Source organism: Hippocampus guttulatus, chromosome 2, assembly GCF_054856545.1.
Source record: "Hippocampus guttulatus isolate MCC_2025c chromosome 2, RoL_Hgut_1.0, whole genome shotgun sequence".
In the NCBI taxonomy this organism is placed as follows: Eukaryota; Metazoa; Chordata; class Actinopteri; order Syngnathiformes; family Syngnathidae; genus Hippocampus; species Hippocampus guttulatus.
In genome coordinates, this window is record NC_141262.1 from 28,074,545 (window position 1) to 28,098,084 (window position 23,540).

The window sequence follows — 23,540 nt, forward strand, 5'->3', positions numbered from 1 at the left end:
TATGACGAAGGCATGAATGACCGTTTCAAAGTGCTTTAAGTGCATTGTAAATGTTCAAACTGTATAATTTTGCAGTGTCTTAAAACGAAATTAACTTTTTTAAAGTGTTGGCGTAAAAGGTTTGAGAACCATTGCACTACAGTTAAGACAATTATCCATTTGGTTACTTGAAAGTATTTTAATGAACGCATTGTAATCTAATTCAAACAATTTAAAGTTAAATGTTTTCTTTATGTAGCATTCAAAAAGTGAGGCTCTTTCCCTGCATTTTAATCTTAAAAGAGATTTAAAATGTAATGTGTGGATACAAATGATATCTCTCGGTGCAGCTATGCTTAACTTTTGACTTTGACATGATTCATTTTTCAGAGAGTGACGTCCGGCCGTGGCTTGAAAGCGGCTTGTGGAGCTTCAGGAAGCCCAGCTTCCAAGGCAAGGGGGGGGATCGTTGTGGAGAAGGGACTATGTAAATTAACCACACTGTTAAGGAACAATCTTGTTCACTCACAGGCTAAATCTTAAAAATGGGCAGATGGCAAAAGAGTTACCAAGTGTAGTTGTTTAATTTCACACTTGAAGGGTGGACAGATTGTTTGTATACAAACAATAAATAGTAAATTGTGTTTCAGACAGCATAATGGCTTTAAAGTGGCTCTGGATCTTCGCACGGTAAAGCTGCCGCGTCACGGCTGAGAAACTTGGCATCGGGGCGGTGATGATGTAAATTTCGCCAAGGACAGATAGGCAACCATTCACATTCACAACAATGGACAATTCAGAGTCTACAATATTATAATAGCTAGGCAGACGTGCGAACTACTCTTTCACCGTGCTATCCCATTAAAAAGTCTATTTTCCATCGTGTGTCCCTTTGAATGGGCAAAACTAAGACAAACACTTGGCTCACTCACACGCAGAACACTCTCCAGATACGTCCATTGGGAATCACTTCTTGAATGGGTCAGACCAAATCTTCACACCTGAAGTGGGAGCAAACAAAAGAACCGTTGGTTTTTTAATCACTATTTTTACATTTCTAGGCAGTAATAGTGACTTCATTTTGTTTCTCCATTTCAAGTTTCTACATCTAAGATGACAAAGCTCGTGCTTTTGTTTGCCATCTTGTGGCGTCTATAGACATAGAGAAACCTTTTAGACATCGTTTACTTTTTGCTATTCATGACCCTCAGACTGTAAAGTAATCAAAGTTAATTGATAAATAGCAAGAATGGTGTCATGCTGAGCTCTTACCGACGGGCTGCACGTCGGCCTGCTCGATTCCTGCCCGGTTCATCTTCTGGACGTCTCCTAAAGTGGGAGCGAAATAAAAAGTTGATTCAGATACGTTAGTTCCAATTCACACGCGATCATCATTCTTACTTTTGATTGCCACCATAGAGCTAGCGTATATCAAAAGGTAACCGACGATATTCTGAATATACACGAGGCAAGAACAGTTTGAGCAAAATCTCATTAACACCAGCTAACTTGTAGCCTCGAAGTTTGTTTCCTGAGTGTGACAGTGATGTAAAAAAAGAGGCAAATCACAAGGGTCACACGTATTTGTCACTTACTGTACTCGTTTTTGTGGGCGAGCGGGTAGAAGAAAATCGGGTAAAACGCAGCAGCAATGGCTGTTACAAACCCTCCAAATATAAAAACTATTTTCCTGTTTTTGGACATAATTTTTGATTGTTTTTGGGAGAAAGGTTCACCTCCAAAAGGGCATAATGTTCGAATATTTGCTTCCGGGTACAAAGGTTAGCCAAACAACTGTATGTTTTCTTCCCTCTTGGCTTTCCGTAGTTGGTCTCGTGATGCATCACACCCATAACACGGAAGTCGAGGCTTGTTTTGCATTGGTGTTCGCTTTTATTATTTCTTTTTGTATTTCTTTTTGGAAATGCGACTTTTACTCACAATAATGTATTTGATTTCATGCTCTGTTGTATTGGCAAATGCAACCGAATCAATTCAGACGTTTGTAATCCCGCACAGTCACATGGACGTCGGCTGGGTGTATACTGTGCAGGTATAATTTTAGAGCTGGCTTTTCTTGTTTTTCCTCCAATCGTGTTAATACTAATGTGTTATCCACAGGAGAGTATGCACGCCTATGCAGCCAACGTGTACACTAGCGTGACGGAGGTGCTTTCCAAGGAGAAGAATCGCAGGTTTATTGCCGTCGAGCAGGAATTCTTTCGACTGTGGTGGGATAATGTGGCATCGGGCTCACAAAAGAAACAAGTACGATGTTGGCACAATTCACGGAAATGCTAACATTTTCACCTATCTGTACTATTGTGTTTTGTTAATTCATTGCACACAAATAAATGGATACAAAAAAATGACAGGTGACGTAACCTCCTGGACTTAAGCAAAAGTAAAGCTGTACGGAGTGAAGTATACGAAAATACACAAAGTAAGCAGTAAGTGTTTTTGTACGTGTCATTTATATGCAGTATCCGTTTTGACCTGGCACAAAGACAAACGACTAGGAGTTTTATTTAGATAATTTTTTTGGTTCAATCTCGTGACATTTTGCTACCAAGGAACTATTGAAGTTAGTCAACTTTTATTCAGACAAAAGTTACCCTTTGCCACCGCCTGTTGGCATGTTGCCGAGGAACTACGTTGGAAGTGCATTAAGGATGGTTAATCTTGTGGCATTGAGAAACAATTACAAACATTTTAAGGGGAGTGTTTCATTTAGCCCAAGTAGTGCTTTGCCGCCATTGTGTGGCATCCTTGTGCCAAGGAACTGCATTGACGTATGTTGTAGAGTTTTATTTTGACAAAAATAATGCTGTGTTCATTTTGGTGCGAATAAAGTATGTGGAAATGTATTCTTGAGTTTTATTTTGACAAAAGTAATGCTTTGGGACCACCTGATGGCATTTTGTCTCCAAGTAACTATGTTGAGGTTCATTTAGACAAAAGCAGTGCTTTGCTCTATGCTATCACTATGGACCGATAAGCCTTTTTAGGGCACTGTGTCAATTTTCAGTTGGAAAGTGCCTGTTGGTGCCAAGGAACTATGTTGAAGTCTGTTGGAGTTTCATTTTGACAAAAGTAGCGCTGTAATAATATTATAATAGTTTAAACAATTAATGTTCTGCAAACTAAGCTATTAAAGATGTTAAATGGTTTAAAGCTTGCTTGATTTTGGGGAGGAAAAAAAACCCCAAAGTGCATGAAAACATGCAACAAAGATTCTCCCAAACTAACAGCCCACGCCGACTCGTCTTCTCGTCCAGGTTCGACAACTTGTGAGAGAAGGTCGACTTGAGTTCGTCCTGGGCGGCCAAGTGATGCCCGACGAAGCCGTTACCGATCTCGATGATTTGCTCGTGCAAATGACAGGTAGCGCTGCTCGTTTCCCGCCGCGTCGGCGCCGATGACTTTGCGTGCATGCGATTCCAGAGGGCCACGGCTTCCTCTTCGAGACATTCGGCGTGCGTCCTCGCTTCTCGTGGGGCGTCGATCCATTTGGGGCCTCCGCCGCCATGCCTGTACTCTTCGCCCTGGCCGGGTTCGACGCTCATCTCATCTCCCGTATTGATTACGACCTGAAAGATTCCATGCAGAAGACAAAGGTGCCGCCGGAACTGCCGTGTCGAACTACACCGGAGTTGACTCATCTAAACCTTTTTTGTTGTTGTTGTTGTTGTACTGTGAAACAGAACTTGCAATTTGTTTGGAGAGGTTCTGCCTCTTTGCAAGAGCAGCAGCAAATCTTCACTCACACTATGGACCAGTTCAGCTACTGCACTCCGTCTTATCTGCCATTCTCCAACAGGTAGTCTCTTTCCCCTCATCACCAGCCTCAAACAGTCATCACGACTGTATCACACTTCAACAATCCATATTTAAATCAAATGAATTTAAGACTCCTGTAAATTGAACTCAAGAGATGTGTTGCTTTAGAGCGCCTCGTTGCCAGCCCTGAGTGCCGTCTCAGGGTATTAACAGCGCATAGCACTTATCGATACGCAACGACGAATGAGATTTTATTTATTTTTCTCAGCAAATTAACGACTGCTTTTTCAGGTCGGGCTTCTACTGGAACGGTGTGGCCTTGTTCCCCGACCCCCCGAAAGACGGTGTGTACCCCAACATGAGTTTGCCCGTCACCAAGGAGACGGTGCACGCTTACGCCAGCACCATGGTGGAGAACATCAAGCAGAGGGCCGACTGGTTTCGGACCAAGCACGTTCTGTGGCCATGGGTGACGAGAGCGTGGCACTTTTGGTTCCTTCAAGTTGGCACATGTCCAACTCACTTGTCGAATTGCTTTTCAGGGCTGCGACAAACAGTTCTACAATTCGTCCGTGCAGTTTGCCAACATGGACCCGTTAATGGACTACATCAACGAGAACAGTAAAGACTTGGGGGTCACGGTCCGCTATGCCACACTCGCCGAATACTTCCGAGCCGTGCACGACGCGGATTTTGTCTGGGAGGTGCGCGGGAGCGAAGACTTTCTGCCTTATTCTACCGGTAACAAAACACCCATGACATCACTTTAACAAACGTGTCATGAAGACAGGACCTGATGAACTCTTTTGCCTTTTTCCCCCAAATGGATTTTTGGCAGAGTCCCACCAGGCGTGGACAGGATTTTACGCCTCTCGGAACATCCTAAAAGGAGTGGCGCGGCGAGCCAGTGCCCAACTTCATGCGGCCGAGACTCTCTTCACGCTGTACCGGATCAACTATCCGGACGGACCTGTCGCAAAAGACTGGGCGCTCGCTAAGCTAAAAGCTCTACGTTGGGCCGTCTCGGAGGTAGAATATGGCACCATGCGATTGTGTTACTCTTCACACAAAATAGGGATATTCAGATGAAATTTCAAGATGAGCCTGAGATGTACCGCGACTCCTACAGGCTGCGTGTAAAAAAAAAATAAAATCAGAAACACTGAACAGTTTAAAGTAGGTTAACTTGAATTTCCCTGTAAACGTTCGAGTGTATATTACTGTACCTCGCGAGGTCACCCCTCACATTTGATGACAAACCACTGCCTAAAGGGAACTCCTCAACTCACTTTCTTGACACCAAGTTGCCACAACCTGGCATTAAACGCTCCCATCCATCCATTCATCTTCTACCGCTTGTTATTAAACGCTCCCGTCAATATAAAACCCCTCTACTCAAATTAACATAGCTCATTTACGCTAACATTCCACAAGATGGCGCTAAAATAACTATTTTATTGCTTTGGCCAGAACACAAAAATGCAAGGTTTCCATAATATGTATTTGAACACATAAGTCTTTCGTTCACGCCAAAGTTTCAGCTCTCTTAGTGACTTATCACCCATAAGTCCAATTGTCAAAGTCATTGAGTGTAGGATATCTAAATGTTGTTTGTAGGTCCAGCACCACGATGGCATCACTGGCACCGAGTCCCCAAAAGTAGCAGACATGTACCTGCAGCATCTCACACAGGCCATGATGGGAGGCGAGGAGCTTCTGGCGGCCATCTTCTTGCTGCCGCACAACATCGACATCCTCAACGCCCCCCGCAACCACAAAAAAGGTTTTGTCGATTTCTTTTGTCGTTTGCGATATAATGGAGTGAATGCCATTGTGGTATTATTTTAGCGGGCGCTCGGCAGGATTTGGAGCAACACGTCATCGTTTACAACCCGCTGGCATGGAACATCTCGACGGTCATCAATGTCACGGTGACGTTTCCGTTTGCACGTGTCTTTGATGAGTCAAGACGACCCGTCCCCGCGCAGGTAGATTACACAATTTGTGGGCAGACCCATCAAAAAAAGTCTCAAGAGACCATTGTCTGAAAAAACATAGGAAGTCAGACTTTTTTTGTTTGTTGTTGTTGGTGGTGGTGGTGGGGGGGCATTTTTGGGTCCATTTTGCCCACTTCCAGGGATCCTTTGAATGTTTGGAAAATTCAGCCCAATTAAGTCAGTTTCACTTAGCAAAATGATATTTTGCAGGCATGTCATTAATGAGTAGACCCACAAAAAAATTGAGTTTTTTCCCGCAAAAGACATTTTACCCATTTTTAGGGGTCCTTATGGATTTGTTTTGACAATTCAGCCTCCGAAGCCAATTTCACTTAACTAGATGAAATTTGGTAGATATTTCTGTCATGAGTAGCAACACAAAAAATAAAATCTCAAGGGGCCATACCTGTGTAGACGCAAGAAGGTTGCCATTTGGGTTTTCAGGTCCAATCTGGTGTGTGTCACAGATCCAAAGGTCCGCCTTGTCCAACGTCACCTATGACCTGTTCATCCTGGCCGACCTGGAAGGTCTTCAGCAGACAAAGTACTTGATCAGGTTCTCAGAGAAGCCGTGCCCGCTGAAGTCCAAGTGCGGTAGCACATTCGAAGCCAAAGGGGTCCATTTCGAAACACGCAGCGTCCGGGACCGGAAGAAAGTGGGTAGCAGGCTCCTGCCGGTTCTGAGCGAGTGTTATAAGCTCATGTTCGACCAGGACACCAATTTACTACACAGTATCACGCATCTGTAAGCCACTCCCTTCATTAAAAAAACAAACAAACAAAAAACACTTTGGCTCCTGCATGCCCTCACGTGTGTCTGTGGCAGGCAAGACAAAAGACGGGTCCGGGTGACTCAGGATTTTTGGGAGTACCGTGCCAATGGTGACGTGAAAGCAGGGCCCATATCAGACAACTACATCTTCAGCGCCAACGGTTCAGCGGTGCGGGCGTACGAGGCTGTGCGAATGGAGATAGTCCCCGGTGACATCATCACTGAAATTAGGCAGTACTTCTACAGGTGGGTGGCGGCAACGGCCTTCTTTCTCATCCACTCACGTTCAAACCATCTCTCCCGTGCCATCAAGGAACGAAAGCGACGAGGACTACGCCTTCTCCATCGTCACCCGCGTCCCAGAATGCTTTGGGAGCAAAGTGCGATGTCACGGCCTGGAGCAGACGTACTCGCTGGGGCCGCTGCCTGTCAACGCCGAGGTCGTCCTCAGGACCAGCACGTCTTTGAAGAGTGACAGGACGCTGTACACGGACAACAACGGCTACCAGATGATGAAGAGGACGCATAGAGAGTTTGCCAACAACACTTTAGCTCGAGTAGGCTCCATTAAAACTACTTGTAGTGTTTTCACCACCAAAAAAATTATAATAATAACAATTGCCCATCGATGGCAAAGTACTATTCTTGTCAGGGTGAAACTCCTCAACTCACTCCAACATAGTTTCTTGACACCAAGATGTCGCGGGATGATGCAAAGCAATACTTTTGTTTAAATGAGACTCCTAAATAAGATGACAAGGGCCAGATTGACACATGAATGACTATCAATCTGGGCCTTCTCCAATGTGATCTGTTCAGGAATGGCGAGAGATTCAGTTCAATAGTAAACCTGTGCACGCCTACCAAACTTTTTTGTCCAATCCCGGCAACGGATGAAAATGCCGTCACGTGCCTTGTTTTGGCCAGCCGAGTCCCGTTATCCCTGCGATTGGCACAGACGGCATCATGGCATTGAGGGTTTTTTTTTTTAATTTTAATTATGTGGACAAAGGGCATCTAAAATAGCACCGCATTCATTTTTCAATCAAGCCTATGGTGAACTGAAGAAAGCATATCCCGCCTTCAAACAGATTGCTGCTTTGCCATTGGTCGGCACCACTTGTGATTGCACCTCGGGACAAGTTGAATTCATGGGGTTTTGTGAACCCACAAATGCTGCCAGAATTCAGCTTGCAGGCCCGGTTACCTCCTAAACTCACTCCAACATAGTTCCTTGACACCGAGATGCCACGAGATGGCGACAAAGCAATACTTTTGTTTCAATGCAACCCCTCAACTGACTTCAACATAGTTCCTTGACACAAAAATGATGGCAAAGTGGTCTTTTTCTCAAAAGGAAACTCCTCAGCTCCCTTCAACAGAGTTCCTTGACACCAAGATGCCACAGGACGGACGGTGCCAAAGTACCGAGTTTATTGCAGGGGTACTTGCAGACCCTCAAGCAATCGGTTCAAATCCATAATATAGCGACCAACTTAACTGGAGAGTTTTACCCTGCCCAGCCGCTTTCAATACATTTAAACTTATTGACACTAAGCCGAAAGTAGACCGCCACCACATGCTTTTTAAACTGATTGCAAATGTATTTGAACTGAACCAGACCAACTGTTCATGTTCAGCACATTGGTCTGGAATGGACCTCCTCATCCATCTGTAGCCCATTTTACAGAATTATTTCCCCATGGTTCGCGCGGCCTACATCGAGGACGAGCTCAGCCGACTGGTGCTGGTCGGCGACCGGGCCCACGGCGTGGCCAGCCAAGCCAGCGGACAACTCGAGGTAGACGCCGTTGACGTTGGAAAGACATACGACTTCCCTCCCATTTGTCCTTTGCCCCCCCACCCCCTCCCTAGGTCATGCTCCACCGACGGCTGTGGAACAACCTGCCCTGGAACCTCGGCTACAACCTGACCCTCAACGATAGCTCGGTGGTCCGGCCCACGCTGCGCGTGATGCTGGCTTCTAAAAGCGTTGCTGCCAAAATTTACCAGAGGGAGGCAATACAGCTGCAGCACAGACCTGTCGTCATGCCCATCGACCTGCCACGTGAGAGCCCACCTCAATTTTTCAACTTGGAAGGAGGTTGTGTTTGGCTGTTTAAAAGTGCTCTAAAAATACAGTTGACTTGACTTGTAGTTTCAAAGGTCCTTCAATAAACTCAGCCACCAAAGACGGTTTTCATTTAGCCACGTGAAACTTGATAGGCACGTCCATCTTGAGCAGACTCAACAAAAAAGTCTCAAGACGCCATACCCCGAAAAAGACACACTCAGCCATTTTGCTTTGTGTCCACTTCCAGGGGGCCTTTGAATTTTGGAAAATCCAGCCACCGTAGCCAATTTCACTTAGTCGCACGACATTTGGTGCGGTGCTCTATCATGAGTAAATGCGCAGAGAGGTCTCAAGACATCATGTCTGAAAAGACTCTGGAAGTCTTCCATTTTAGTCCGAAGTCGTCATTTGAGGGTCAATTTGATCTTTTCATTTTCGTTGCGGTCTTTCAAATAGATTCAGTGACGAAAGCCAGTTTGATATAGCAACACAATCATTAACTGGGATGTCTATCGCAACTAGATCCACAATAAGAAGCCATGTTTGAAGAGACACAGGAAGTCGGCCATTTTGCTTTAGACCGGCTATCTTAGCGTAATGTTGGCTACTTCAAGGGGTCCGGGAGATCTTGTACGATTGTTACCCAATTTGAAGCGTGTGTACTATACAAGCAATGTGGATTTCCAAAAATGGCCGCTGCTAAGTGTGATGACTTGAGACAGACATTATTCGTAGTGTGGAGGGAACGGCTCATTTTCACTACTTTGTGCATTTACCTTAATGTTAGATCTGCGCTGGAAGGAGAATGAGCATAAAAGAAGTCCTCGCGCCCGTGCCGTGGTGCTGCCGCCCAACCTGCACCTGCTCAGCCTCAGCATCCCCGGCTGGAATTACAGCGTCTGCTCAGGTCAGCTGCTGGAAGTCACATTCGGCGGTCGAGTTTAGAGTTGGAGCCAACAACTGCGCTGGTGTGCGTCCAGGTGAAAATGTGCAACCCGAGCCTGACTATGACCGGGTCCTGTTGAGAATCATGCATCTGTTTGAGGAAGGAGAAGACCCCGAGCTTTCAAAGCCGCTCACCATCAACTTGAAGGTGGCAGCATTACAACGGTCGTCGAATTATTAGACTGAAACAGTTACACATTTGGAATTTACCTGTGTCCACAGGATGTGCTCCGGGGCATCGGGGACCTGTCGGCCATGGAGGAGCGCTCCCTGACGGGAACTTGGGATATAGGTAGCCTGCAGAGGTGGAGCTGGAAAACAGAAGATAACAAAGCAGAAAGTAAGACTTTCATTTTGACACTGGCTGTTCAGATCCACACATCCTGAGTGCTCCTTCTATTTGTTTGCAGAGAAGAGAAGCTCCAGGCGCTTTGGAGACGATCCTTTCTCAGTGACCATTTCAGCCAAAGAAATCCGAACCTTCTTTGTTTCCTTCAACTCCAGGAATCTTTAGGTTGCCTTCTGTGGAGATGTACTCTTTGTTTTGTTTGTTTTTAAGAATATTAAATGCTGTGATTTATTCTTGAGGACATTACCATGATGATTCTATGATGACAGAGACTCATTCAATAAAGTGATTCTTTTGGTTGCTTTGTTACCGGATTGTTATTAGTATTAATAAATGTTGTATTAATGAATTCGTGTTTAATTAATATCACAATTTGTTATGTTATTATTATGAGAAACATTTTACTTTAAACGCGCATGAGGAAAATACTGGATTGTGCTGTAGAAAGTGCATTTCCGTCATGGCCTCTAGAGGGCGCTACAACCCTGAGAAGCAACACCGGAAGCTGCAAACAGCCATCAACTGCAGTGCATAAGGATGATGACCACCGTCAGCGTAAGTCACAGTAATGTGTACGTTTTTTGTCTTTGTAAAAAAATATTCATTTATAAATCAGAAGCATGTACCATTGCGTTTTGAAATAAATAATTGGCCGCGATTTCGAATGAGTCAAGTAAAGGGGCGTTGCTAGGATACTCGAGGAGCTTAAACGGCTCCTTTATTTTCAAATATTTTGCAGCTGTTTTTCCTTTTCCTTCATTCGCACATTTCCCCGCATAAAATGACTTGTGAAGATAAAGACAAGCGGTCTGCGGTCAAGAAACATTGCCTTTTTTGCAACAACGCCTGACTGCGCTTGCGTACTAGGGCCTTCCCTACTGTAGTCGCCTGACACAGAGCAATTTAAAATATCGGTCATTTGTTGATTTTGAACCCAAACCCAACACAGATACTTGTGTATATTTTTGTTGTTACTTACTTGGAATTCCTACTTACATATTTTTGTGCTCAATATTTTTTTATTATTGTCCATATCAGCACAAACTTTGTATCCCCAGTTTTCGCACATCCTAAATAATATTAAACGTTTCGATTATGTGTGCAGAAACGAGAGAAGGAGCAGCGGAGGAAGCTGCAGCACTTTTTAGCTGACCTGGCCTTACTGGGTTCCTTACAGGTGCAATCATGTCAAAAATGAGGACGTTGTTGATACTGTACATCAATTGACAGCTCGTCTCCGTCCCTCCTAGGGTTTCAAGTACTTCCAGCCTTGGTTGAGAGGGAAAGAGGAGCTTCTGCTGACTGTTGTCAATGAAGATCTGGTCAGTCATTTACAACAGTGTTTTTCGAGCCAAGGCATATTTCTTTCATTGAAAAAAATCCCGCGGCACACCACAAGCTGAGAATGTGAAAAAAAAAGCTTATTTTAACAATTAAAGTGTTATATTGTTATTATACGCGTTTTCTAACATTGAATAATAACACCTTGAATAGGAATCAAATAAACATCAATCAAATATTTATTCTCACTCAGTGTGATAAATAGTTTGGATGAACACAAATCTGATATCTTGGCAGCAATCCATGAAAGACACATGATGCTCTTCCTTCACAGCTGTTATCAGTTTTTACAGAAGTCAGGCTACTTCTTTAGCCGCTTCGGGTCCGAACGCTTCATTTCATTGCCACTGGGACTTTTTTTAATTTAGTCACAAGTTCAGCGACATGCTAACTCTCTGTCGCGGCTCATGCACGTTGCTAGCTTCTCCGTGTGTTCACGCAAATACTCCGCATTTTTGTTTCGAAGTAAAGGGTGTTTTGTTTGGAGATCGAGTTTAAGCATACCTGGGACCATAGCGCTGTTGGAGAGCTTTGTACCACATACCAAGGACAACGGAGTCGGTGCCATTCCTTCTCCGGTAAAAGTAAATCCAATTGAAAGATAGCTTTCGTCGTCTTGCCTCGCGCAAGAAACTTCGCTCGTCTCGAAGCACGAGGCAATTAGCTAGCCGCTGCTGCTACCTACCGGTATGGAAGAGTACTACTTGATTACTCCGCCAGGCGATAGCCCGCACAGGCATACAAATTGGACAATTTCCCACAGCACACCTGACAATAGCGGCACAGTGTTTGAAAACCACTGATTTACAATCCACGCATGTTGGAAAATTGTGCCTCTCACAGAAACTGCTCGGCAACCAAAAATGATACCATCCTCATCGAGACGCCATATCTAAAAATTCGTTCTCACTTCCCGAGCAGGGCTGGCGCTCGCCGGGCTTCGCAGTGTCCAGAGCCTCCTCCAGCAACGTCTCCAGCAGCAGCAACTGCTCTTCACCCAGCAGCAACTCCCCCAGCCTTGCCAGCCAGGCCGGCTCCCCCCCAGCCTCTCCGACACGTACGCACACGACCAGGTGAGTGCAGAGGTTCCCACCTGGTCTGCTGATCGGTCTGACCAGCCCAGAGGAATTTGGATTTCATATGACCAGCATACTTTCTATTTTGTCCTCAGGGAGCCCAGCAGCGAGGACCATCTACTGCCAGCCTCCCCCAGCGAGCGAGAGATGGCAGTGCCTGTAAGAGATGTCTTTTCCTATCCAAGTTCCAGACCTCCTCCCTCTCCAGTCCAGTCCGAGAGCCCCTATCCAGCCTCTGTTAGATGTCTCCCTCCTCCAGCACATCTGATTGAAATAATCAGGATCATTATCGGGCTTCTGCAAAGCTTTTAGATCATCTGATCACAAGATGTTTTGGAGCAGGGACATCAAAAACAGGCTCGATCGGGGCTCTCGAGGACCAGATTTGGGCACCCTTGCTCTCAATTCCCTTTAAGACACATTAAGACCAATGAATGTATCGTTCAAGAAAAGAATTTCAAAAGGTACATTTGCCTCTCAGAGAACCATAACAGGATGAATATGACAACTAAACAATTGAATACAATTGAGACATCACAACTGCACAAAATACAACCGCAAACATAGCACTGATCTCTTTGTTTTAGCAAAATTGTATCATCCATAGTTTGTACTCTCTTTAGTAGGGCTGAACGATTTTGAAAAATAATCAAATTGCCAGATTGCCCCTCATTATTGCGACCGCGATTTATGAAGTGATTTTTTTTTTTTTGGCCATAAATTGAAGCCTGTGTAATTCAAAAATTGCATTTGTGATGTCGATTTCAATTCTATTGATTGTTGAGTCCTACTCTTCAGGAAAATATAGATTTTAGGAAAGCCCAACAAACAATTGAGAATCACTTGATTGTGTCTTCTGCCATCGTAGTGGAGCATAATTTATTTTCATCGACATAGATCACAGATATCAAACTCAAGGCCCAGGGGCCAGATATGGCCCATCAGATCATTTTATTTGGCCCGCCAAAGCAAATCATGTGTGTCAACTTGCTAAAATCTGTATCGAAATGTCAAATTGGCACGTCTGATGAATAAAGTTGAGATTTTGCAATCATTTTGTTCCCCTGTTTACACTTACTCGAACAATAATCGAAAAAAGTATTATAATTGACTTGACTGATTTCAAAACTAGTAACGTTTTCATTATTTGTGTACATGTAATAATTTTTGGTTTCACCGTCATAACGGCCCGCCGAGGGAAGACGCAACTTCAAATTGGCCCGCGACTAAAATGAGTTTGACACCCCTGGCATAGATGGACAAAGTCGGGAAAACATTTTTGATCCACCATTTGAGAATCGCTCCCCAAAAACATTCATCTTTAGGAGGTGAACTGCACCCTGTTTCTACTGGCGGGCTACGTGAAGTACGGTCGTCCCCACGCTTGGATTCGCTCCAACCACGAGCGCCTAGTCAGCATCCGAGGCACGGACTCCATGGTCAGGGACACGCCCCTGAAGCTCAAATCCATCACAGACTGGCAGGCTGGAGGTATGGAATTTTTACCAAGTAGAGAAAGGTCTCCTGGGACAATAATGTGTTGTGTGTGTTTTTTTTTTTAGGTATTCGTGTGTGGGACGTGGTCAGCGAGCTCGTGAGTCTCTGCACGGTGCCCTTCCCCTCCAACCCGTTTGCCCTTGACATGCGCTACATCCAAAGCCTTCCGGTGTCGGAGCGCTTCCTCGCCACCGGAGCGCTCCTCAACTTCCTGGAGACGTATGCCATCTGCGGCAACCGTGACGAGTTGCACTACGAAAAAGGTGCGTCGCTGCATGTCAAGTTTTTAGGAAGAAAAAAATAAATCCATGTTTGAAGACGATTGTGACGGAGGTCTGTTCTCCAGTGCTGGAGGATGTGAAGCCTCTGCGGCATCTCCACGTCCAAACCCTACTGGAGCTACAGCGGCTTAAAAAAATGTCCACCGAGCAGGACATGGACATCGCAGCATGTGTGTCATGAACTCATTTTAAGAGCACACATGGAAAGCATATTGCAGCCGGTTGTTGATTTTTTTTTTTAGTTGCTTCCATACTTGCAGCTCTGCAGCTGAGGAGCTCGTTCACAAAAGCACAAGTAGCCGTTTGGTTGCTATATTTCGCAACTTTTTGGACCCCCCTCCTCGTGACTCATTCACAGCCATCGCCGTTTTTATTTGTCGATTGGAAACCAACTATTCGCTGCCCCCAACTAAAATCAGAAATTAGATTGGGGGGGGGGGGAGGAAAAAAGGGCAAAGATCAATCAAGCAATTTGATTTAAAAAGCCATAGCTTTACACGACCATCACAACTGTTGACAAGATGCTTTACGACCATGGGAAACTTGTCCAATGACAAGAGTTAAAAACTCCCAGACACTTTTAGGAACATGTTTGCTCCCCTTGCATCAACCCTTGACATACACGGCAGGCCAAATATAACATTTGAAGCTGGCCTTGCGGAAACCAGCTCGTTTGTCATTTAATATTTGCCCGAGAGCAAGCGACGACACTTGGATACACAAACGTATAAAAACATTATCATACATATTTCATTAAATATGGACATAATTACAACAGCACATTGAAAAAATAAAAATATATACCTTCAAGCAGGCACTTGTGTGCTCTTTGTAAAGACATCACTTTTAAAAACAACAACAACAAAAAAAAATACCTTTAGTGCCACACGGGTGAGAAAAAAAAAAGTCCCATTTAAAAAAAAAAAAAGTGGAATGTTTAGCATTAGTTTGTCGGGGAAAAGTAAAACCTGTAAACATGTTGCAACAGCTGAGTCACTTTGAGGGCTCGAATGGGGGAGGGGGCAAAGCACACTGTGGCATCACTGTACGCTCACTGATGGGAAGAGAGGAAGTGACAGCGCTCCCTCTGTTCCGGGATCAACAACCCCGCAAGTGTTTGGAATATTAAATCCGTAAAAACGACACATGCCTCACTGATCCCTGCAGTCCGGCTGGGAGATGGGGTGGGGGGCTCAGCTCCAGCTGCCAGAGGCGGACCCTCGTCTGGCGATGGCTCGGAGGGGGCTTCGGGACACGGAGCCTCTCTTCCTCCAGCGGACTGGAAGTAGAACGACAATAGGGGCCAATTAGGGACGATACAACTCGACTGCACTGCATTCTTAATCGCCCACGTCACTCACCAGCCCAGGCCCCGCCTTTTCATGTCTAATGTCATACTCAAAGATACGAAAGTAAAACCTGAGGATGGCAACTCTTCGGAGATTAAAAAAAATAATGCTTGCACCCCATGTGCACGTTGTTGCATATTGTGAAATCCATTTAAATTCATCTTTGAGATAATCAATAGGATGCTGAGTTCAGCCCTAATGACCGCAAGGAATTAACTTATTACCATAAAATATGAGATTTATTATAGAAATGTTTTGGTCTGATATGGGCTTGTGAATTTTCTTTATTTTTTTAATCTGTCGAATTTTTTAAAAATGTTGGGCTCACATTAGGAGCCCAACATTTAAAATGCAAAATTATGGCCACAATAGATGACAAAACGCAAATTTGCAAATGTACCAGATTGCGGCCCCGCAGGAGGTACAGCATGCGCACGAAATCAAAATGAATCACATTTATATCAGTCTTACAAATATATTCCTCTAGAAATACATCGAAGGCATTTTGGCAAAAATTCACGGCGCTTTGGAATCACACGAGCGGAACCAGACTGCTCACCTCTGCCCAAGCTGGCAGGTAGCGTGGAGCTCTTGGCGGCTGATGAGCCGGTGGCGGCGTCGGCACTCGGCGACGGCGGCGTGGCCGAGCCCTCCCGCTGCCAGTCACTCAGCGCCCGCTGGAAGGAGTGCGCCAGGCAGCTGGTCATGTCCCGCGCCCGCTCGGCCCGGTTGCACCAGAACACGCGGCACTGCAGCTGCTGCCCGTGGTGCTTGCAGATGTACAGGAAGACGTTGGGGCGGTCGGCGTCGGCGGCGCAGTACGCGATGTCCTGCAGGTATGTCTTGGTGAGCTGCCGACCCGTGCTCAGCTCCTTGACCTCCACGTAGCGAGGCCGCACCACCAGGGCGTGGTCCTTACTCAGCTTCTTGCCGCTGGCCACGCCTGCCAGCAGGCGGCCGATGGCGTCCCGCGCATGTTCTTGGTCCAGGGAGAAGATCTTCTCGGTGCCCAGGTAGTGGACTTTGAAGAGCGGGTCGCCATGGGACAGCGACTCGGTGCGGTCGCGGCGGAAGCGGCGGCGGAGCGCGGCCGGAGAGTTCTTCAAGGTCTGCATGAGGTGGAAGGTGCCGAGGGACATGGTGTCGAATTGAAAGTGTCGCTTCCCGTGGACCACCTCTACCGCCGTTTCACCTTTTCTGCAGACGGAGTTGCTTTTGTCTGAAAGAAAAAGATGAAAATTGAAATAAATCGTAGGCCTTTTTGGGGGGGTTGGGTTAATTACTCATGGATTTTTGCTATGATGCTAAAAGCAGGGGGCTCCACTGTACTATTGCGTGACGCTTTAAGGCCGTCTGTGACCTCCAGACTTATAGAACCACCACATCGCCCTCTTCTCGCAAACTCCAAGCCTCTTCTCCATTGTGTCGATTTCACTTTGGCCCCTTTTTTTGTTTTTTGCCCGCCATTCTTTCACCATCCCTCCACAGAAATGAGCACAGACTCAAACGTTTGACCATTGTTAGTCGACATTGATGCAGGAAACAGCTTTGCGCTACCCCCCCCCCCCAGGGCCCCCACCCAATCCCCCGAAATACTTGTGTTCTCCAAACAATGGCATGCTTCTGCGAGTGTGTCATTATTAGAATTACCAAACACTTTGACACAACAGGACCGATGTGTTGCAAAACAAGAGCAACAATTTCCTCCAACAGTACACAAACACAGTGGTTACCTACCACTGTCACCCAAACCCCTCAACTCATTTCATGTCAAGTGCTTTACACCAAGATAGTAGCAGAGTCAATTTTTTTTGTCCAAATGAAACTTCTCAACTCACTTCAACATAGTTCTTGGACACAAAGATGGCGATAAAGCATTTTTTTGGGGTCCAAATGAAACGCCTGAACTCACTTTTACAGAGTTCCTTTGCACCATGGTGCTACAAGATGGTGGCAAAGCATGCTGTTTTTTTTCTAAATGGAGCTCCTCAACTCATTTTAACATAATTCCTTGATACAAAGATGCCTCAAAATGCCGACAATGCACTAGTTTTGTCTAGATTAAACTTCTCAACTAATGCAGAACCAAGACTATGCATAAAGTTCGCTATACATTGGTCATTCATATGTGCAGATTAATTAGTGATAGAATGTTTCCATTTTTTTTAAATACACACCTAAAGCACACTCTTTTACGTTAAAAACATGCCGAATTAACAATCGAACCAGTAGTGCTAACCGAGCAAAGTCATCCGTGTGACACGCGTCGTGTGTGCGATAATCAAGCGAGCAAATGTTCAAATGTGCAGTTTCTTCAAGGCGCTTCGGTCGTCGCTCTTACCTGGCCGTGGCAGTCTCATCCAAACGATGTCCGCGAAGGCCTGAGGTGAAATTGTCACATGAAGTGCACTGCCGAGCTAAAAAGCACGAGGAGAAGAGGGAAATGGCACCATGGACTATAGAAAGTCGGTTGTAGGTTCGGGGTCTACTTCCACACACGCTACGCCTTTCGATGCTAATGCAATGCTATCTGGGTTACATTCCTGTGGTTGACTTTGTTCTGCTCGCGACTGCTTTAAACCACGGGGGCGCGCGCTAGTCATGCGTGGACGCGTACCTGCGTCAGAGAAACCCAGAAACTTGGAGTGGGCGATACTAACTCCACGCGAGGTGAAGGGGTGTGCTGGGGCACGACAAATGTCACGTTTCTTTAAGAGCACGACGCAAGGTGAAAAAAAACAACTGAACCATTTCTTCTTGTCCTAGTTAAAAAGGCTTGTGTTGAAATAAGTGAGAAATGAAAAGTGTCTGTTGGTATCAATTTTTTACTTAGAAAGACAACCCCCATTTCTTTTCGACCTTTTCAAGCTTGACGCTATTAATGCGTTAATGAATGTCCGCACACTTATCTCAGAATAACAGTTAAAGCACGCATATTGAGGTCAGCAGGACTCTATATTGTCCATAAAGGTGAGAATTGTTTTGTCTATATGTGCCCAGTCCACAATGTACATCCACCTCTCACCCAGAGAAAAGCGTCCAGTTCACCAATGACCCCAATGTGGAAAAACCGAAAAAGATGCCAGGATTATCCTAAACTATTTTTAGTGTAGAGCAAAACATTTTTATAAGCATTACCTTTGAACAGTGCCAAATCATAAACGTGTATGTGCAGTGAGTGGCTGATGTGGTCAAACAGTAGGGCCCCTGTTTTCTTCCTGGGTTGGGCCCAAAAACAGTTAAGGGCTTTGGACGTCATGCCTGCCATGGTGCCTCAGCGGTGCACACTGGAGCCATTCTTGTTCGTCGGGCTCAGCGTCAACGTCATGGAAGCGTTTCAGTCCGGCAGCCCAACCCCGGAGTCATCACACACTACTCCCAAAAAGTTGGGTGGAATTTCAGGATGAACCTAAATGTCCTACACTGACCCTCGCTGTAACCTAGTCTATTTTTCGCAGCAGTGGTTCTAATTTTTTTTTTCATACCAAGTACCACCACAAAGACCCAAGATTAAAATACAGTTTCGTAGTAGACCCGAGTGTACATGTACAATGAGACCCAAACACTCTTGGATGTATTCACATATTTGTATCACACTTAAAAGTGACCTAAATATTTTTTCATCAACTGGAGACACAGAAGAAAGACTGCTTGTAGGTTTTGCTACACTGTGTGTGTAAAGTAGCAGCTGTTTGAAGGTTTAGAATGAGCGTAACATTGATGTTAACTCCCATTAGCATGTACAGGATATTTCACCTTATTATGCTAGCATGAAGCTAGTGGACGTTGGTCGGCACAAAATGATAAAGTTGGTGGAATATTTTGGTGTTTAAAGATAAATGTTGAATTTTCTGTTCTATGCCATATTGCTCAGTTTGTGTGTAAAGTAGCAGTTGTTTGAAGGTTTATAATTACTGTGACGTATGCTAATTTCCATTAGCTTGCCTAAGGCATTTCACGTTCTCGCATCTTAGCATTAAGCTAGCTGACCAAGGTCATTTTATGGTTTGGTTGAACGTTATTTGAATTCTCTTTGGCTTTCGTGTCAGTTTTACCATTTGTAAAGACTTTTGAGTTTTGTTTTTGATTATTTTTGTCTTCTGTAATGTTACTGCGATCATATTTAGTGTGTTTCCCAGCACACGGTATTGTTTTTAACAGTGCTGCTCTGTAAATAGATTTCGACTGGATTGGAAGATCGCAACCTTTTTTTGGTTCACAGTGTCTGCGCTGTTGGATTCTTCCGTAAGGTTTTGATGAAGGATGTGACCCGCTTTAAACACAGACCCACCCAATCACCATGAAAACGATGCTCTCACAAAGCTGTCAGGAAGTCATCCAACAATTGATTAGATCAGTTTTAAATCAAGAGACGGGTTTAATCTTTGTTTGGCAAACGGGTGAAGAACATTTTTGTAAACGTTTTTTTTTTTTTTTTATCTTATCCATAAATCAGTGGTCCGATTCAAACCTCAGATGCGGGCCTTTGAGTAGAAAAGTTTGCACAGCCCAACTATAAATGCTTATTGCCAAGCTCATTTCATCTTTTAGTTCCCCTTTCCTAGAGGTTGTAAATCTAACATTGGCCATTCAGTGAGACTAAAAAGTGGCAAACACAATTCAAGTGTCCCCATTGGAGGTGTTCGTCTGGCTCTTGAACAAGTCAGACAAAATTCATGCAAGCAAATGAAGAAAAGAAACTGGTGGGTATGTGTGTGTGTTTGTCTCATTGCAATGTTATAAAATAAAGTCAGAATTGTGAAAGACCACATTAGGATTTTTTTCTGAGAAAAAAAAAAGTTAAATTTAATTTGCGAAAACAGACAGATTTCTGGGTGGTACGGAGCTTGACCGGTTAGCATGTACGCCTCGCAGTGCAGAGGTCTGGGGTTTGATTTCCAGGACCTGACCTTCCCGTGTGGAGTTCAGATAATAGAATGGATGGTCAGATTTCTGTAAAAGAAATGTTATGAAAATAAGATTTTTCAAGACACAAGCAGCAGTCCGGCAGAGTTAAATTGAAGCCAGAAGTCAAAATTTCAATCAAGTTCCTTTTTGAACAAGTGACCTTCAAACCTACCTCGTAATTCTCATGATGTTCGGCCTTTATGCTTTCTTCCTCCTCCTCGTTTGATGGCGTCACATCACTTGACTCAGAGTTGACAGCGAAAACACAAGCGCACATGTCCAAATAAGGGCGTACGTGGCGTCTATAGAATGGCAGCATGTCTGCTTCCCTTCACCCCTCCCCCCCTTTTTTTTTGAGCGCTTGAAGTCGAACATGCCGGGAAAAAAAAACACGATGACGCAATTTCCCGTTTCGCCGCCTTCGCCCGACTGAAGCAGATTTACTCAAGCATGCTTCAGTCGGCTTCACACGGTCAGAAATCCACAAATCAAGTCACCAAATTCAAGCAGATCCTCGAATTGCTTGATAATGGTGACAGGTGCATTTTGGGTATGAGGATGACTTGGTTGAAGTTTAGAATGTGTGTGTGTGTGTGTGTGGGGGGGGGGTAGGTAATCAGAAGCCAGACTAAACAGGAAGAAGAGGCGTCGGCTTCCTGTACGCCACGCCGATGACTTCGTCCAACGACATGTTCTGAACTCCTGTATAAGAAGGACTTGTCAAGTTCATTCGTCTGACTAACATCTGCGGCGAGTGCGTCGGTCCGTGCGTCATCTGCGAGATTTCGGTGGAAAATCTTTTTTACGTCAGCCTCCAGGAGACACAAGTGGCCTATTAATAGAACAGGCAGGCAAGAGGCTACACGGGAATGAGAATTTCAAGGCAGCCTTTGAGAATTCCTCATTTCCTCCCCACCCACCGAGGACACAATGACACGCACTGTGACGAACACACACATTTAGAGCCTTAAGCTGCGAGCGAGCACTGGCTGTAGCGTTGGATGTGTTTTGTATCGTTTTAAAGGACACACGCCAATGGTAACTTTAGGTTCAATTTTCTGACATGCACTCAACCACACACGCGCGCGCACACACAGGAAAGTGATAGTGAAAGCGTGAAGGAAAGAATTGGGGAGGAACGAGAAAGTGAAAAGAGACTGCAAGCGGGTAAGACAGAGGGAAAGTGGAAAGAGAGTGAAAGAGAAAAGAAGGGAGAGGAAACCCAGAGAGGGGAGGAGAGAGGGAAACAAAAGAGGGTGAAAAAGGGAGAGAAAAAGTAGGAAGCAAGAGAATAAGAGGAAAAGGAGGGAGAAGGTGAAAATACGGAAAAAAATAAGAGGCTTGCTTGGAAGAGAGTGTGAGAAAGAACAAAATTGCTCAATGCTGTGAATTGGTAATTTCTCCATTGCGTCGACTAATAAAGGTTTTCTTATCTTATCAAATCCTCAGTTGTGTGTGTCGGATCCCTCGTTCATGTTTCTATGGTCACAGTGCCCTCTAGTGGCTGAGAAAGAACATTACTGTATTTTAGACAACATGGACAGTGGAGATACAGTAGTAACATGACAAGAAACCAACGACTGTAAATGTTATATCATGAAATTTTAACATGATGCAAAATATATTTACAACAATAAAAGCGTAATAGCATCTTTTTTTTTTTTTTTAGAAGTAGACTTAATACTGCCCAAAGACAGCTGGGATAGGCTCCAGCAACCCCCTCGGCGCAACCCTGCCCAGAAGTGGTGTTGAAAATGAATGGATGGACGAAATATGATGCAAAATATATTTACAAAAATAAAGTCACATTATTATTATTTATTTTTTTACAAATAGACTTAATCCTGCATGAAAAAATAGAATGTTCCTTGATCTGTAAAGCATCTTGTTACAGGTGCTAGTGTTGTGAAAGTGCTGTATAAATAAAGATGTATTGTATTGATGTACAATTGGAATAATACATTCCTCTAAAAAAAAAAATGAAGTTGGAAAACAAGTACGAAGTCACACAATGACAAAATTGTCCTTATTTTGCAAAATTTCTAAATATTATGGCAAAAGGCCAAAAAGTTGTTTAATATTTTTACAGTAATAGTTTGAATATTTCGAGAATGTCATGACAACCAAATTGAAATGTTAAGAGGCATGTGAACTTTGACAATCAAGTTGGAATATAAGGAGGAAATGTAGTTTTAAATAATACATTTTATTTATAAGCGTCTTTCAAGACACCCTAGGACACTTTCTCCTTTAATATTGGAAGAAAAGACAAAAAGAGTTGTATTGTAATAAGAGTCATCCATTTTCTCACCCGCTTATCCTCACGAGGGTCACGGGTGTGCTGGAGCCTATCCGAGCTGTCTTCAGGCAGTAGGCGGGGGACACTCTGAACCGGTTGCCAGCCAACTGCAGGGCACACAAAATCAAACAACCATTCTCACTCTCAATCATCCATCCATCCATTCATTTTCTAATCCGTTTAGGCTCGCAAGCGTCGTGGGTGTGCTGGAGCCTACCCCAGCTGTCTTCGGGCAGTAGGTGGGGGACACCCTAAACCGGTTGCCAGCCAATCGCAGGACGGAGACGACCAACCATCCGCGCTTACACTCACACCTCAGGACAATTTCGAGTGTTCAATCAGCCATGCATGTTTTTGGAATGTGGGAGGAAACCGGAGTACCCGGAGAAAACCCACGCAGGCGTGGGGAGAACATGCAAACTCCACACAGGGAGGCCGGAGCTGGAATTGAACTGTGAGGTCGATGCGCTAACCAATGGATCACCGGCCCGCCACTCACAATCATATTATGATATTGATATTTGGAAATTTTAAAACATTTAGCATTTCAGTAATTTTACAAGAAAATATATTTACTTTTACAAGAATGAAGTCATACTATTTCAACATTTATAACATTAACATTTTAATATTGTCACGTTTGCGAGGTGGTGGTGGACCGCAAAAAGCAGGCAGGAGAGAGGAGCAGGGTGTATTTGAAGAAGTGTATTGATAAAACACAGAAAACTAAATCCTAAGCAAACAAAGTCCAAAGTAGCAAACAAAAATCATGACTGAAGATAAAACATAACAGCAACCAAAACATGACTGAAACAAACCTGATTGCAGCAAACAAACATGACAGTAGCCAAGAGCAAACAATGACCCAACACTGAGTGTTCGGGCTGGGAGTC

General features: G+C 44.5%; 4 protein-coding genes across 5 annotated transcripts; 2 read left to right on the top strand and 2 right to left on the bottom strand.

Annotated features, from left to right (window-relative positions):
• Positions 1–544: 544 nt before the first annotated feature.
• smim20 (small integral membrane protein 20) lies at positions 545–1,840 on the bottom strand. The gene is made up of 3 exons (XM_086105265.1): positions 1,575–1,840; positions 1,252–1,308; positions 545–980 (listed from the first exon to the last, which is right to left on the bottom strand). The coding sequence occupies exons 1-3, from the start codon at positions 1,681–1,683 to the stop codon at positions 946–948; spliced, it is 201 nt and encodes a 66-aa protein (XP_085961391.1). The 5' UTR covers positions 1,684–1,840; the 3' UTR covers positions 545–945.
• A 48-nt stretch (positions 1,841–1,888) lies between these two features.
• On the top strand, positions 1,889–10,205 carry man2b2 (mannosidase, alpha, class 2B, member 2). 2 transcript variants are annotated; one of them, XM_086105255.1, is made up of 19 exons: positions 1,889–2,032; positions 2,101–2,247; positions 3,258–3,363; positions 3,424–3,596; positions 3,684–3,799; positions 4,051–4,228; positions 4,302–4,500; positions 4,598–4,788; positions 5,377–5,542; positions 5,608–5,747; positions 6,224–6,501; positions 6,583–6,774; positions 6,842–7,085; positions 8,219–8,329; positions 8,404–8,596; positions 9,390–9,509; positions 9,583–9,695; positions 9,770–9,887; positions 9,958–10,205. In XM_086105255.1, the coding sequence occupies exons 1-19, from the start codon at positions 1,904–1,906 to the stop codon at positions 10,059–10,061; spliced, it is 3,018 nt and encodes a 1,005-aa protein (XP_085961381.1). In that variant the 5' UTR covers positions 1,889–1,903; the 3' UTR covers positions 10,062–10,205. The 2 variants fall into 2 exon arrangements, with proteins under 2 accessions (XP_085961381.1, XP_085961382.1); XM_086105256.1 differs by lacking the exons at positions 1,889–2,032; positions 2,101–2,247 and adding an exon at positions 2,353–2,422.
• A 159-nt stretch (positions 10,206–10,364) lies between these two features.
• LOC147209389 (uncharacterized) lies at positions 10,365–14,901 on the top strand. Its single transcript, XM_086105260.1, has 8 exons — positions 10,365–10,451; positions 11,002–11,073; positions 11,147–11,218; positions 12,159–12,310; positions 12,409–12,472; positions 13,639–13,804; positions 13,876–14,073; positions 14,157–14,901. The coding sequence occupies exons 1-8, from the start codon at positions 10,434–10,436 to the stop codon at positions 14,270–14,272; spliced, it is 858 nt and encodes a 285-aa protein (XP_085961386.1). The 5' UTR covers positions 10,365–10,433; the 3' UTR covers positions 14,273–14,901.
• LOC147209390 (low density lipoprotein receptor adapter protein 1) lies at positions 14,729–23,067 on the bottom strand. Its single transcript, XM_086105261.1, has 4 exons — positions 20,521–23,067; positions 17,782–20,393; positions 16,000–16,659; positions 14,729–15,370 (listed from the first exon to the last, which is right to left on the bottom strand). The coding sequence occupies exons 2-4, from the start codon at positions 17,798–17,800 to the stop codon at positions 15,285–15,287; spliced, it is 765 nt and encodes a 254-aa protein (XP_085961387.1). The 5' UTR covers positions 17,801–20,393; positions 20,521–23,067; the 3' UTR covers positions 14,729–15,284.
• Positions 23,068–23,540: the final 473 nt, after the last annotated feature.

What these genes read in the sequence shown, in the direction of transcription:
- man2b2 (XM_086105255.1), top strand. Translation starts at nt 1,904, where the DNA reads ATGCGACTTTTACTCACAATAATGTATTTGATTTCATGCTCTGTTGTA. An exon ending in CCCCCGCAACCACAAAAAAG is followed by an intron (nt 5,543 to 5,607) that starts GTTTTGTCGATT and finishes GTATTATTTTAG; the next exon opens with CGGGCGCTCGGCAGGATTTG. An exon ending in CTACACAGTATCACGCATCT is followed by an intron (nt 6,502 to 6,582) that starts GTAAGCCACTCC and finishes TGTCTGTGGCAG; the next exon opens with GCAAGACAAAAGACGGGTCC.
- LOC147209389 (XM_086105260.1), top strand. An exon ending in CTGTTGTCAATGAAGATCTG is followed by an intron (nt 11,219 to 12,158) that starts GTCAGTCATTTA and finishes CTTCCCGAGCAG; the next exon opens with GGCTGGCGCTCGCCGGGCTT. An exon ending in CACAGACTGGCAGGCTGGAG is followed by an intron (nt 13,805 to 13,875) that starts GTATGGAATTTT and finishes TTTTTTTTTTAG; the next exon opens with GTATTCGTGTGTGGGACGTG.
- LOC147209390 (XM_086105261.1), bottom strand. An exon ending in ACCTGCCAGCTTGGGCAGAG is followed by an intron (nt 15,371 to 15,999) that starts GTGAGCAGTCTG and finishes TTCTACTTCCAG; the next exon opens with TCCGCTGGAGGAAGAGAGGC.
- smim20 (XM_086105265.1), bottom strand. Translation starts at nt 1,683, where the DNA reads ATGTCCAAAAACAGGAAAATAGTTTTTATATTTGGAGGGTTTGTAACA. An exon ending in CGCCCACAAAAACGAGTACA is followed by an intron (nt 1,309 to 1,574) that starts GTAAGTGACAAA and finishes CTCCCACTTTAG; the next exon opens with GAGACGTCCAGAAGATGAAC. An exon ending in GGCCGACGTGCAGCCCGTCG is followed by an intron (nt 981 to 1,251) that starts GTAAGAGCTCAG and finishes CTCCCACTTCAG; the next exon opens with GTGTGAAGATTTGGTCTGAC.